The 15,901-nt window shown below is 37.5% G+C and overlaps 2 protein-coding genes across 2 annotated transcripts in view; one reads left to right on the top strand and one right to left on the bottom strand.

Moving 5' to 3' along the window:
- The window catches only part of LOC101314859, a 1,165-nt gene extending 203 nt beyond the window's left edge, over positions 1–962 (top strand). Inside the window, exon 2 of the mRNA XM_004301192.1 lies at positions 777–962. Coding sequence (XP_004301240.1) covers positions 777–962 — 186 coding nt within the window. The remainder of the gene's footprint in view (positions 1–776) is intronic.
- A 4,043-nt stretch (positions 963–5,005) lies between these two features.
- On the bottom strand, positions 5,006–8,289 carry LOC101301107 (NAD-dependent dihydropyrimidine dehydrogenase subunit PreA-like). The gene is made up of 7 exons (XM_004299462.1): positions 7,813–8,289; positions 6,996–7,259; positions 6,744–6,914; positions 6,502–6,614; positions 6,231–6,417; positions 5,501–5,610; positions 5,006–5,402 (listed from the first exon to the last, which is right to left on the bottom strand). Exons 1-7 carry the CDS (start codon positions 8,104–8,106, stop codon positions 5,246–5,248), a joined length of 1,296 nt encoding a protein of 431 aa, XP_004299510.1. The 5' UTR covers positions 8,107–8,289; the 3' UTR covers positions 5,006–5,245.
- Between the last annotated feature and the right edge of the window lie 7,612 nt (positions 8,290–15,901).

Raw genomic sequence — 15,901 nt, 5'->3', positions numbered from 1 at the left:
ACTACTCTCTCTCTCTCTCTCTCTCTCTCTCTCTCTCTCGATATAAAACTGAGAGCTAGTAGCATCTGCTATTTTTTGTTAAATTTGTTGCAAAAATAAGTCGGAGCAAGAAAAAATTATAAATCTTTAATTTTTTGTACGTTTTGCTTTCATATACAGATGCCTTCTAAGTTCTAACGATCTGATATATATATACACACACACACACACATATGAGCAGAATAAAAAGGGCTAGCTTCTGCAATTTTCTTCTCCTCGATCTTCTAATGAAATTTTCTGATAAGCAGGTTGGCGGTATTGGAGATGACCTAGAGGAAAGTGATGCCCTCAGGGATTATATGAAGCAGCTTGACAACCACAAGTCCAGTACTTCAGGAGAACCGGAGCTCGATCACTTCATGGTATCACTAATATTTCTCTGTTGATTAGTAACATTGCTAATTCTACGACTAGCAGCTGATATATAATTGCTACGCAGGTAGCTGTAGTAATGTGTGAATTGTGATCTTAGTTTACTTCAGTAGTTCGAACGTCCAATATTACTGAAGAACTTTGAGATAAACTGACATTAATTCCCAGTTTGCTTTATTCATATATATGAGTAGATAAGGCATTAAGGCTGATGAAAGCAATAAGCTTTAAGCTTTATACCTTGAAAAGATATACAGGATTTACAGGGCCAGCCAAGCTAGGACACCGGAAGCATACATATATAGTAGCAAGTAATTAACATATTTCTAATATATAAACTAATGTGTGTGTGTTCTTATATATAGGAAGCATATTGTTTGGCACTTAGAAAGCTGAAGGAAGCAATGGAGGAACCTCACCGAAAGTCCATGACTTTCATAACTAGCATGCACCATCAACTCAAAGAGCTCACTGCCACCAGGTCTCATCTTGATCTACCTGAATCACCTACCAGCTTCCACCACCGCCGCCCCACTTCTGGTCAGTCTTAAACTTGACCAACTGATTAAATAGAACACACAATAACTATATAACTAATCAGTAGCGTAGCCAAAATTGTAATTTAAAATGGTCAAAATTTATATATTAAGAAAGTAAAATTTGTGGTCATTCGTTACAAAAAGGGCACAATTTTTTTTCCTAAAAACACAATAACACAAGCTTTCTATAATTTTCTTGTCCTATACAAATTAGTAAAAAAAATTTGTTGTCAGGACCTGTATGTAAAAGTATTGTATGTTTTATACTAATATTAATGTTGAAAGACCATTAAATCATTTTGAATAAATTTTGAGAATAACTGTGATCCTAGCTTGAAGCACATATCAGTAAGGTAAAAATTTGTATTAATTGAATCAATGAATCATTATACAGCTATAGATTTCTATATCATTCCATTAATATTCATGAATATTTAAGCCTATTTAAGATTTTTCTCAAAATTAAGAAGGGTCATTTATGTTTCATTCTATTAATAATGAATAATAATAAAGGGTAATTAAAACATGTATTAAATTTGAGAGGGATCAATTGACTTCTCTCGTCCTAGGCTATCTACGCCCCTGCAACTAATATATTGCATCTCTTCTGAACCTTGAAATATCTTTAGGTGAAAGAAAACCAGAGATGATCGACTTTCCCAGAAGATCAATCTAGAGCACAAGAACTGGATGAGTTTCAATATGCGAAACTATATGCATGTCATGTTAATTGTGACACTACTGTACGTCATGGGCGCGCAACATGATCGATATGGCTAGCTAGCTAGCTATAAGAACTTTCTCTTAACATGTATGTCTGATCCATGTAGTTGATTAATAATTAATGAGATTATTTATCTATCCAAGAACATCTACTACTCTTCCATGCTTGAATTTTCCTAGTTTGGTTTAAGGAATGTAAAGGAAAGGAAAGGAAAGGAAAGGAAAGGAAATGAAATCTTTGAATTTTCCTTTGACAAGTGAAAGGAAAGTGAATCCTTAGGGTGACGTGGGGGAGAGAACCATTTTTCACCCAACTTTCCTTGCATGTGGGGACCATTTTTCTTTTCCCACTCTTTCTTTTTTATTTCCAAATAATAGAAATTAATGATTTTCCTTTCTCAATGACTTGATTCTATGAACCAAACATGACCTAAGCTGAAAAGCTTTGCGATCTGTCTTGTTTGCATCTCTCCGATGTGATTCTTCCGGGAAAAGGAATTCTAGTAACAAAATTGAGAACAAATGGAATGCCAGTTAGATGATAATTTCAGTGAAGAAATATTTGCTCCATGTCAACTAGCTCTACCGAGTAAGTAATCGTAAAATTAGAGGCTGGCGTAATTTAGTTTGAATAAATCTAATTAATACATAGTTAAATGATTCATCCAAAAGCTTAATTACTTATACATGCAACAACACCTAAAGCTTAATTAAGGACAGGAGCAGCCAAACAAGACGAATGTATGAAAAATGGGAAGATACCAATTTACCATGAAAATGGGGAGACTCAGTGAAAAAGTGCTTTCGTTGTTCGGTTGTTGCAGAATAAGAAGCTAGCCGACTAGCCGTTGTATCTTAGTGCAAGTATTTCAATGAATCAGAGCTATTAGAACGGGATCCATTTTTGGGGTATATGAGTCGAAACAAGATTTCTAGTGAAACATCTTTCCCAAATTGTGAAAGATGATTAGATGAATTAATTAAAACGAGAACTTCCCTCCAGGACTGATTGTGGATCAATCGATCGGGGCTACAAAGTACAAAGGGAAAACAACCCGTCTAATCGAGAAGAAGAAAGAAAAAAAAAAAAAAAACAACAACAACAACATCAACAACCCGAAATGTTGGCTTTGGAGATAAAGGGCTACTAGTACTTGGAAAAGAATTTTGTGAACCTTCCCAATTTCCATTCTTAAAAGGAATTACTTATAGTTACCCACAAAATATGGGAAAAGCAATAGACCCCATAACAAGGCAAATGAACTCAATGCTATGAGAACTAGCTTAAAAAGTGAGTTCCTACTAAACGAGTCTCGAAAGTGGAAAAGCAGAAGGAGAGAACAGAGGCTTCGTGTGACCTCTCCCTACCGAACACCGTCGGCGACTCTGCCGCTACGTTCAGGCCGGGAGGGGATGGTGATCCGAGCTATCAGCGAGGCCCTTTGGTAGAGGGAAGGTCTACCGTTGGAGAGAGGAGAGTCGAACTTGGAATGGGGAGATCGATCCAAATCTGCTCTTTTGGGATTGAATGGAGTTTGTTGGTAGCGAGTTATGGAGTTACTGTGGCATCTACTGATGTGTTTTAAAATGTTACTCGCAAGCACACGAATTAGTTGCAGTACAAATATGCAAGAGCGAGGTCGAACCCATAGGGAATGTATGAAAATAGGAAAAATTAATCGAATCCAAATTAATTTAACACTAACCTAGTTGAATGAAAGTTGATGGTGAAGTAGCTAAGACAAATAAAATAGATAAAGATTACCTTTATGACGAAGTAACTAAGGCATCGGATTATTACTCGATAAGTCTCTAAATGTTATCTATTAATTCCTGAATCAGGAGTAGCAATCTAGAAATCAATCTACTGTTTTCTCAAGATTTAACAATGAAACACACCAAATAAATCTAAAGTAAACTCTTCTTCGCCTCTTAATTATGAACACCAAAGCATCACATGTAAACAAACTTATTGAAACTACAAAAGATCAAAGTGTGTGCAAAGCATCAAATGTGAAACAAGCTCATTTGAATGACAAGAGATCAAAAGAGTTCATATTAAAATATTTTACAAAGCCAAGCATGGATTTATAAAAGTGACTTCCAAACTACAAAAAATGCATGACATTAGAGGTGAAATGAACAAATATTTTATTAATGCATTTTGAAGCAAGAGTCATAGGCATGAATAACATAACTATGGGAATTGATAGATAATTAAAAGAAACTTATTTCATAATGTGGTTTCCTCCTTAACCTTTGTTAAGGAAAGAAGCAAGACATAGTAGAAATTGAAAACATATATACTTAAACAAATACAAAACATCATACAAAAAGTAGCTAAAGAAAAGGAAGAACAAATTTTGTTTGGTTCTAGTTCTTTGGTCTGGTTTTTGGTCCTCTTTCGGCAACCATAGCTCCTTCATGGCTTAGGTATCAATGGTGGATTGTATGATGTTGTTTTGAGGGAGCTCTTCTTCTGGGTTTTGGGTTCCCATATGATATGTGCCTTGGGATTTGATTGGCATCAATTTCACGAGCATCAACGCTCTGGTTTAGTACTCCTCACTACCTCATGGTTGCTAACGACGACGGTGACGGTGACGGCAATGCTAGCAAGTATGGGTGGCGAGTGTGGTAGATTAGTTAGTGTTGTTGCATTTTTATTTTCGGATGTAGGACCTTCGGTCCATAGATTAGCGAGTTGTTGGTCTTCTTTCACTCTTTCTAGTTTGTTCGAGTTGGAGATAAATGTTCTTTGTTATTAGTAACTTTCCGGCCTCGCGTTTATAAGTTTTGTAATTGGGTTTGTCCCTCGATTAATGAATTATTCATTTCTCTCTAAAAAAAAAAAATTGGCTTATAAACGCGCATAGTGATGGAAACAAGGAAGAACTGAGCAATTTGAAAGCTTATAGTGTTGGCGTTGAGGTCTCGACGTCGGCCTTTGCCAAGTATGCATCTACTTACTTCTCTAGAGATGGAACTAATAGGAGTGGGAGGAATTCCCTCCTGAAGGAGTTCTCACCGTTGGCACTGATTTTGAAGATGAAAATGCTGTTGCACCTTTGCCTTCTCAAGCTTCAATCTATTGGCTTGTGTGAGGAAGACAGCCTTCTTCCCCCCGCCTCCTTGATTTAACTCCTCCATCAAGTACTCTTCGAGTGATTGAAGATTTGGTTCGATTTGAGGATTTTGGAATCACGAACACATTGATTCAGCTTTGACTTGTTATATAGTTTTTACTCATGGGATTAGGCACGAAGCTGATTGCACTTCTTGTAACACTTCAATTTCAATATGTAAAACATTACAGTAGCTCCCATCAACTATAATGTTGCATCCAAAGGTGTACTATTTGATGAGCTTTTGAGATAGTAAATGCATTGTGATCTGAGACTCATGAGTGTACAAAGCCATACTGTTTATTTGATTCAATTAGATTGATTAGTGGAGAGCATCTGAACAACGTTTATTATTACAGCTCAGTTTCAATGAAAGGATTTTCCACTAAATTTACACCACAAAACAGATGAACAGCAAATTTTCTTGTACAAATAACATCATGTAGTTTAATTAGAGACCATGCTCTCGGTTTCTTTAACGAAACCATCTCCTGTCCAATCTTTGTCGGACTGCAACCCTCTCTTCACGGCTTTTCTTTGTTGGATGGCTTCTTGCTGTCTGTGTACTAAATCAGTATGCGTTGTAAAATACTCGAGGGAAGCCCTGAAAAGTGCAGAGTAAATATGAGTAAAATTCATTTCTTATTTCTAACAGAAATTAGAATCATGTCTAGCTCTGATATTCATTATTAAAGGGTGTACCCTCTGAAATCTTCTATAGATGAGAAATTGTGCTGTCTCATAAAGTCCTTTAGCTCAGAACAGAGTTTCTTCACAACACCGTATCCATGCATCATGACCCCAGTACAGACCTGCAAATGAAAAAATGATTTCCATATGCTTGGGTATAACATAATAACACAACCAGCTAAATACTATATTCAACAAGGGAACGTTCCAGTTGTTGACAACAGAAGATAAAAGTGATAGATGTAACAAATTCACAAAGTTCAACAAAGTTTCAATCTCAAGACGTGTGTGTGCGCGCGCGCGTGTGCGTGTGTGAGGGAGGGGGATTCATGCTTCCACATTCAAAGTTTGGTAGAACAATACTCCATTGGCAAGTTTGTGAGAAAATCAAAAGCTCTTCCTGAATGTTATATACATACACTAGCAAACCTACTAGATAAGCAAAAGAACTTCTGAGACTTGAAAAATGAATATATCTTCTGAAAACAAGTATTTTTTTTAACCGTTTGGGCTTGGTCTGCCACTTATTAGCCTATCAGGTACTCTTTTGCCCGTAATACCAAGTGCAGCAAATAAATAAAGTGTCTTCACTGGCTACTTCCTATGTAAACTAGCAATAAAAGAAAGAGAAATATGAAAAGCAAAAACAAAAGAATCACCTCAGAATGTGAAATCATCAGATTAATACATTTTTATATCAGCAAAGAACAGTCACACTATAACAGTTAGTTTCTCAACCTACCTGTACAGAATTTGCTCCCAGAAGGATAAACTCAGCAGCATCACCACCGGACTCAACACCCCCGATCCCAGAAAGTGAAAGATCTTTATCACCAAATTCTGATCTCATCATTTTTGCAATACTCATCACTTTTGCAAGTGCAATGGGATGAACTGCCTTGGAAGAATAGCCTCCGGGAGTTGAGTATCTGCAAAAATATTTAGGCATGTTTTCATAATATGAAGGACAAATCAACCAAAATAACATGTATTCATAGTTTTAGCATGCATACCCCTCCACACAAGGCTCAGGCCGTAAGGTAGTCAGATTGATTCCCATTACACTCATGATTGTGTTAATAGCTGCTATTCCCTCACATCCTGAGTTCAGAGCCACTCTAGCTGGCTACAAACAAAAACCTCATTGGTATAAGCAATGTTACGATATAAATCTTATAATTCGCGATAGTGATACGTCAGCACACAAGAGTCAACACATCCGACGTAATGCAAAGGAAAGCAAAACCAAGCTGACCTGTGTAATGTCAGTGACGTTAGGAGTCATCTTTGCCCAAACCGGTATTGTAGCTTTGGCATTTATCCATCCACAGACATCTTCCAACAATGCACAGTCTTGTCCAACAGCAGCACCCATCTTGCGCTCCGGCATACCATGAGGACAGGAGAAGTTGATTTCAAAGGCATCCTAAAGAAAAATGTCAGAGGTGTTAGATGACAAGTTGACAACCACTAACCTCAATGAATGAAAACTATAGTAGAAACTCACAACTCCAGTTTGCTCCACACGATCAATAAGTTCCTCCCAGCCAGCTTTGTTATATTCCTCCATGATTGAAGCAATCAAAATCCTGTCTGGATACTCTTCCTTCAATTGCTTGAATTCTTTCAACATGGTTTCTAGAGGTCTGTCACTTATAAGTTCTATATTCTGCCACCCAATAATCTGCCCTTGTTTTGAGCCATTTGCATCGGCACGTAGCTTTGCATATCGTGGAGTGACATTCTTGACTTTTTCTGCATCTAGCGACACCTATTGAATCATAATTAAGATTGAGATCAATTACAAAGTTCAAATGATAAAGGTCTCTCCTGTATCATTCTACAACGCAACTTAAAATTAAGGCCTGGAATCAGCTTCCGCACTGTCCAGTAAAGAATGGCCTTTAGCCTTTGTGAGACACAGGCCAAAGAGCTAATAGCTTCTCTGAGCTAGCATTGTTATCAATGTCACTAACCAAATAACATTTTACCAAAAATGTAAAAAGTACCAGACTTCAGAACACCCATGATCTCAGCTAAATATCATATTTTTCTGTTTTTCATTTCTACAATGGCAAGGATCAATAAGCTACCATATAATTCGTTCAAAGAATTAGGGCCCTTGACCTGTGTGAATCTAACAGTTTTAGCAACAAAAACAATGATCTGAACATATTAACATGCTAATACATCTGCTAACTAGAGTCTATACAGCACTAAATATTCATTCATATAAGCCTTTTGATAGAATGACACCAACTACATCACATCAAAGAACACAATTTGATACTGACATGGAAAGATGAGAGGAGCAAAAGACTCACAGTTTTGGCAATCACAGCACCCCAGCCTTCATCAAAGGCCCTTTTCATGACGGTGTAGTTGGTACCGGGTGGACCCGACCCAATAACAAAGGGGTTAGGCATGTGTAACCCATTTACATTGACGCTCAGATCAGGCTCTGGGCCCTTGCTGCTGCTCTCTGACGCAAACACCCGAAACCCAACTCTGCTAGACCGAACTGGCAAACCCAACTGAGGACAACGAGTTCTGGCAAACTCGGCAACTGGGTTGTTGATGCTGTTGCCTCTGATCTGAGTCAAGCTAAGCGACGCCATGGAAGATGATGATCAAGAAGCAAAGTTTTGTGAGCTTTGGAAATAAGAAGAGTAAAAAGAAAACGAGGAGAAGGATCAGGATGGAATCCGAGTTTAGATTATTCGGTGGGGAGACTAATTTGTGAGAACGTGGAATCGGAGGAATTATTGGTGTCGTGTAGTATTTGGTTGAGTCACTTGAATGGATTTGAAGGTGGATTTGAGAATAGTTTAACGAATTTGAGAGACTTGTTGCATGTGGATGGTGATTGGTGACAGATAGATAGATCACTCGAGATAAACTTTGTTTTGACCGTTTTTGTTTTTGTGTCTGCGTCTGCGTCTGCGTCTGCTTAACAAGAACGCAAAATTTTAATGAAATCATACATGAAAAATGGTTCCTTCGTTTCAAATTTTAAAACAGTCATAAAGGTATATGAATTTCTAATCTTAACTAAAATTATGTACATGTCGTTATATCTTCTGTTATCTTGTGTGTTTTCGGTTAAAATTTAAGAGACAAATCCGTCACTCTTTAATTTAACAGTACTAAATTATTAAAATTAGAAGAAAATACTGGTCACTCCATTAACTTTCATGCACTCGATAGTTTACTCCACTATCTTTCAATTTCAATCGATTAGTCCTCTAACTATCCAATGTTACACACTTGAGTCCATCCGTTAAGTGGACATCCAATCGTGCCGTCAACTTGCTGACTGGACATATTTTTCAATGCCAACTCAGCTGGATGAAATGAGAAAATCTTTTTAAATTAATTTTTTCTTTCAATTTTATTTTTTTCATGAAATCTATCCCTTCTCGCCGTCCTCCTGCTCCGATCACCGTTCTCCCTACTCGCCGCCAATGACCAGACACGGTCGGCCTACGACGTCATCCAGGACTTCAACTTCATCACCATCGTACTCCCTGGCCTCCGGCGAGTCACATGCACGCTACCCGTCGGCAAGAGACGCCAGAAAGACGTCATACGCGCCGTCGCAACGCGTACCCAGAATTACTCTGGGCACCCAGAGCTCTCTCTCCTCGTGTCTTTCCAACACAAACCGGCAAACCCCACTCTGCACCGCACGGATACCTGCCGTGGATTGCATCCAGAAGCTAAGCGCGCACGAATACCTATACGGCGAGGTCGACACTTCCGGTGGCGCCGAGGCGAAGTTGCTGACTAAGCTGATCGATTCGGTTTGTAAATGCCATGATTCAGGAGACGATCAGATAGAGCTGCTGGTGCTGAAGACGATGCTATCAGCAGTGATGACGATTTCGACTTTCTTCCTCCTTTATATTATTGATATTTGATGGGACTGGTACTCCGACTACCAAAGGACGAATGCGGTGCAGATGCGGTTTGCCGGTTTGTGTTGGAGAAGACGCGAGGAGAGAGAGCTTTGGGTGCCCAGAGTAATTCTGGGTATTCTGGGTACGCGTTGCAACGGCGCGTATGACGTCTTTCTGGCGTCTCTTGCCGACGGGTAGCGTGCATGTGACTCGCCGGAGGCCAGGGAGTACGATGGTGATGAAGTTGAAGTCCTGGATGACGTCGTAGGCCGACCGTGTCTGGTCATTGGCGGCGAGTAGGGAGAACGGTGATCGGAGCAGGAGGACGGCGAGAAGGGACAGATTTCATGAAAAAAATAAATTGAAAAAAAAATTAATTTAAAAAGATTTTCTCATTTCATCCAGCTGAGTTGGCATTGAAAAATATGTCCAGTCAACAAGTTGACGGCACGATTGGATGTCCACTTAACGGATGGACCTAAGTGTGTAACATTGGATAGTTAGAGGACTAATCGATTAAAATTGAAAGATAGTGGAGTAGATAGTGTATGAAAGTTAATGGAGTGACCAGTATTTTCTTCTTAAAATTAATAATTATCAAAGAGAGAAAAATAAAAAATATTTAATTCTCATTGCTGAACTAGTAATAAATTTTTGAATTAAATTCAGTTTACCCTAATATGGTTTAGAGGTGAATTCATGTTAGTCCCTAAACTTTCAATTTCATCAGATTACCCCCCGAGCTCTTGTTTTTCTGTCTGCCGTCTCCTATCACTCATGCTTCGTTCAATTGGGACGTTGAAATTTGATGACGTGTGATGACGTTTTGGGGTTTGAGAAGCTAAATTACCAGAAAAACAAGAGATCGGGGGGTAATCTGATGAAATTGAAAGTTTAGGGACTAACATGAATTCACCAATAAACCACAATAGGGTAAATTGAATTTAATTCTAAATTTTTTTTAGGAGCAGCAAAGTCATTTTTTAGGACAGAAGATCTAATCCTCATTGTTGAACTATTGAACTAGTAACAAAGCAACAATTTCTGGAAGACCAAAAATGGAATAAAGTGATCTACTTGCAGACAACAAAGTCATCATTAAGATTATGGTCTGAGTTAACAAAATAAAAACATATATATATATATAAATAGAAAAAGAGTAAAACAAATATAAAGAAAAAGGAGAATGGAGAAAACCTGAAATCACTCTTTGAAAATTAAGAAATTACATAGAGTTAATGGCGTTACTAACGTCATATACTAAAAATGTTTTGTGATTCTAATGTCATGTACCTTTATAATTGTTTTGAAACTTGAAACACTAAAATTAGGAGTAGACCATTTGTCATATATTGTTCTTAAAATTTTCCCTAACAAAAAAGACATTATGAACTTGCGATCTTTTATGATCTTTTTCACTTGCAAGAAGTGACAAATTTTGCATCCCAATTCTACTGTTGCATCTACGAAACATTTAAATCATCGCAAATAAAAATTGTGTTGTTTGATCGAGTTTTATTAGTAAAAAATTTCTAAACAAACATATACGGATCCTGAAATCTTGATTGATTAACAAATACAAAATAAACATGAAGCTTATATTGCAGATTACAGCCAGCATTAAAAATATCTACTATATCTAGCTACATTTCCCTTTATATTTCTAATTATTTGTCAATATGTTGATACACGAGAAAAAGATAAGGCCTCTAACCAAGTCGAACATGTAAATGTATGTCCTACCTAACTAGCTCTGGTAGTGATGTTATTAGTGACAATTTAGATTACATTTTTACGAATCCATCCCTCTAAATTTGTTATTGGTCAATTTTAGGGAAAATGAAATCTAATAAAAAGTATTAAGGTCCATAATTTGTGTCACCATGTTACCATGGAACATACCAATGAGGGTTGGCAAGATTGACATGGCAATTGCTTGAGTGAAACCCCTAAGTTCCAGCTCCAACATTTATAAGTGTCTTATTAGTAGGTGGTTGAGTACTAGAGACTTGCAAGACCCATAATAAGTGTCAGCTTCTAAGATAGGGAAAATTTTAAGAACAGTTGACGCGCCCGTTACTGGGTGTGCGACAATTAAGAACCGTTTTTGACAATCGTAGTATTAGGCAAATAAAGTTCGATCAATCTGGAGACTAAGAGTGCTCTTGTGACAGTGGTCATGTAAAACGTCAGTAGCTATCAATAAAAATATTTACAAGTATTTATTTACAAATATACATATGGTACAAGGTAAACAGGGGGTTTGAGGTTTTTTCTAACATTCCTACGAAAAAGATAAAGACACAATCTAAACTAATATATACAGGTGATCATCTTTAACACACATCAACCAGAGATTTCATAATGAATCAAACAAGTATCAACATGCCTCAAACATATATTCAAGTTCATCGCCAAGTGATATAAAAAAAAACTCGAAACACAAGCCTCAACGGTCATGCATTTCTTTAATTCTACTTACTTTATCTCCTAAGCACATAGAAGTCTAGAACCTAAGATATTTCATGCAAAGGCTGCGATCGATACTCTGTGTCACTTAGAGTACCCGTCTACATTAAACATGAATCATTAAGTGCTATAGAATTCTGAATTTGAACATGCCTAAGTTTACAGGAAACTGCTTAACCTGCAAACATGTAACACATAGTTTCAGCTATTATTACATAACCTTTACTACTGGAGATCTACACTTACTTGAAGAAGCTTAGTATAGATCATAGCAACACTAACCTGCAGATTAGAGTTTTAGTTTAAACAAAACTATGAATTTAATGAAATCAACAAGGCATAAAACGAATCACATGCTATCATAGACAAGTCCAAATATGCTTGAATTTATTCTGAAAATTAACCTATTCATGTTCTCAACAACCAGCCAATTCCAACTTTGAAATCTAATAAAAGAAAACAAAAAACAATAACAAGAAAGAAGAAACAAGAAACAAGATATGAGTTACACTTTATAAATCTTCAAGGAAGCTTGAGATATTCAAAGGAACACACATGCCTGATGCTTCTCAGCAGCCTTCTGGGGAAGTCCTACAAAGGTGCCAGCTTGAATTGCTTCTTTTCTGGAGATAGGAGTTGAAAAGGAGAAGGTAGGCTAATATGTTTCACTGATTTTTGTGTGAAGAAGACATGGGCTGAGAAGTGCACTAGAAAGTCTTTATATAGAGAACATCTTGGTGAAACTTTTCTTCCAAAATGATGTGGGACAAGGAGCACATGTTTGACTTTTCTTCTTTATGTGCACATGTTTGACTTTTCTCCTTCTTTTGTTAGGCTGCTTGGGCCTTCTCTTCCATTCTTGGACTACTTGGGCATTTCTTTGGGCTTTCTGCATTTTTGTACTACTTGGGCCTTCTTTTGTCAATTAAGCTATCACATCCCGACCGTTAAATTTTTACCTTATTTACTAGCTTGTTTATAAAAATAATTTTACCGTCTCCGTCATTGAAGTTATAGTTTAATTGGTCTCTAGAAGGGTTTCGGGGACGATTATGTGCGGAGGATTATTCGTGGGAGGAAAATATGACAACGGTAAAAATGGTAAATTTTAGCTAATAAAATGCAATTTTTATTAGGGTATTATTTTGGGGTGTAAATTTTAGAGTGGGTTTTGGTGTATAAGGTTGTTAGACCGGGTGTTAGAGGCCCATTTTTCTTTTCTCTTTTTCTTCTCTTTTCTCCTCCCGGTTCCCTCTCTCTCCCGAGCCCCTCCCGCTGTTCGGTTTCACGGCCGTCCTCCTGCCGCCGTCCGGCCACCATATGCCGCCGCTCCGGTCCCAAACTGACTGCCTCCGACTCAGCTTCCATTCTAGGCCGGTAGCAGCTCCCCTAGCGCTGCCGTGAGAGAGCAACGACGCCCGGAGCCGCTAGCTGCCGTGGTGGTTCTCTCCCCGGAGCTCCCTCCTCCGGCCACCAAAACCGGCGATCCTTGGCTCGTTTTGTAGCCCTCCTCCTGTGCAGCAACCCCTCCAAACAGCTCACCCTCTCTTGAGCTAGGTAAGGAGAAATGTGAAGTTGAAATTCTATAGCATTTTTGATATTTCTGTTTGATTGGCATAGCTAGGCTTGGATTTTGGGTTTGTGCTAGTTAGGAAAGTTGTAGAGCATGATGAGAGGAAGATGCTGTCAAAATTTCATAGGTTTTGGAGGTCGCCGGAATTGGTCTCCGGCCGCCGCTGGCGCCGCCGCAGTTTGGGAGATTTTTAGGGTTTTAAATGTGGAATATTAAGGGGATTATATTGATGTGATTTATGGAATTTTTGGATAGTTTGGGAGATTTTTAGGGTTTTAAATGTGGAATATTAAGGGGATTATATTGATGTGATTTATGGAATTTTTGGATGAGATTTGGATAGGTTTGTGAATTTTCGAAATTTGGTATTTTTGGCGGTTAATTAATGTAGAAACCGGCCGTAGGATTTAAGTCGTATTTTTGGGGAGGTTGTAATTACGACTGTCGAGAATGATATTTAAGTTCGGATCGTTTCGATTTAAGAATATCGAAGTTAGGCAATGATGAGCGTATTTATGGCTCTCGGGTAATTTTGCCTATTTTGATTAATTATTGGATTGTTAGTTGGGAAATTAATATTATTTTTGGATCAGGACGTGAGGAGGCTCGAGCAGACGAGACCCCAGATCGACGTCAGGCTTAGGCCTAATTTGTGAGTGGACTTTTGTTTTAAATAAAATACATGCTAGAGTTCATGGTTGAACAATAATTGTTGCGGAATATTTTGACGTCATTTTATTTTGACGATTTTATTTCTCTTGAAGAGTTACCGAAAATGGGATTTTCGGTAGATATAAATATGTATTTATGAGAGAGTGTATATAAAATGCTAGCTAGCCATATGTGTCTATCCACCTTAATGGCGTAGCATATAGCCGCATTATGGTGTGACATGAGCGTTGGACGTGAGCGTAATATCCCTATATGAGTGTTTAATTCACATAGGGGGTATGGACACATATTTATACATCCGTCTGTCTACCTTAATGGCGTAGTGTAACACCGCATTAAGGCGTGACGTGAGCGTTGGACGCGAGCGTAGTAGCCCTATATAGACCCATGAATTTATATAGGGAGTATGGACGTGTGTAAATACATACATATATTATAGAGTCTGAGAGGCTCGATATTTTATGAGATAAAAGTTTTATCGCTTGCGGCATGCATTCGATTTTTCCTTAGAAATTAATTTGGGGAAACATAAATATTTTATTTATTATTTTATTTTTGTCCACTCACTCTAACGTTATTAAATGTTTTCCCCTGCGCCCTTCGTTTTAAATTGCCTAGTCTGCAGAGTTCGGGTTGGATCTAGTAGGAGGCAAGGCATAGTCACCCGCATTTCTGCCAGTTTTCATCAGTAGGTTACATGTTTAACCTACTCGTGTTTTCTTGCTTCCGCTAGTGTCTATTAGCTCTGAATACTTTGGGATTATTGTATATTATGTTTAGAATTTCTGAAGGTTAATTATGTGATGTTTGGACGTGTTGTTTTAAGAATGTAATTTGGAATTTTCGAGTTAGGGTTGTCCATTTTCAAGGGAGATTTTATCAATCTTTTCAGTAAATTTTTCTTCGAGGTGGTCCCCGCACGACTTACTCCGGGTTTCAGGGTGAAATTCGGGGTGGGTCGTGTCATAAGCTCTTTGTGCCTTTCTTCTTCCTTCCTTGGACTGCAAAAAAGCTTCTTTGTCTTTTTCTGTATTTTTCTCTTATTTCCATCATTTAGCCTTATTTTCTTGATCTATGCTCTCTTGTCCTTTACAATAACAAAACATGTTAGAAATGGTATTATTATGAGAATATCATAGCTAAGTAGGGTAGGAAACACATTATAAACATTGCACTTTGTGCTCATATCAACAGTACATGACAAATGGTCCACTCCTAATTTTGGTGTTCCAAGTTTCAAAATAATCATTAAGGTACATAAACTTCTAATCTCAACCAAAAATATGTATATGTCGTTATGTCTTCATTTATCTTGTGTGTTTTCCGTTAAAATTTGAGTGATAAATCCGTCACTTTCTGATTTAACAGTAATAAATTATTAAAATTAATGATTACTAAGGAGAGAGAAATAAAAAAGATCCAATTCTCATTGCTGAACAAGTAATAAATTTTTTTGAGGAGCAGCAAAGTCACTATTGAGCACAAAAGATCTAATTCTCATTGCTAAACTAGTAACAAAATCGCAATTTCTGAAAAACTAAAATTTAAACAGAAAATGGAATAGAGTTATCTACTTGCAGACAGCAAAATCATTGAGAGTGCAGCTATTGAAACCTCCAAATTTCCTCATTATACCTCTCATTCTCTCTACACCTCCTTTTACTTTTTAATATGAGTATTTTCTCACTAGACCTCATTTTAAATTCCTAACATAACCTTAGTTATTTATTGACATATATTTCAATTAATTACTTACTTTAACTCTTATTCACTCAATAGACCTCTCATTTTATTTTTTTA

The sequence above is a fragment of the Fragaria vesca genome, linkage group LG5, assembly GCF_000184155.1.
Source record: "Fragaria vesca subsp. vesca linkage group LG5, FraVesHawaii_1.0, whole genome shotgun sequence".
Taxonomy (NCBI): domain Eukaryota; kingdom Viridiplantae; phylum Streptophyta; class Magnoliopsida; order Rosales; family Rosaceae; genus Fragaria; species Fragaria vesca.
This window is presented reverse-complemented; position numbering and strand designations above follow the sequence as displayed.

Coding starts and splice junctions, on each gene's coding strand:
- LOC101301107 (XM_004299462.1), bottom strand. CDS start 8,106: ATGGCGTCGCTTAGCTTGACTCAGATCAGAGGCAACAGCATCAACAAC. Junction 7,260..7,812: donor GTGCTGTGATTGCCAAAACT/GTGAGTCTTTTG, acceptor ATGATTCAATAG/GTGTCGCTAGATGCAGAAAA. Junction 5,403..5,500: donor TCTATAGAAGATTTCAGAGG/GTACACCCTTTA, acceptor TGCACTTTTCAG/GGCTTCCCTCGAGTATTTTA.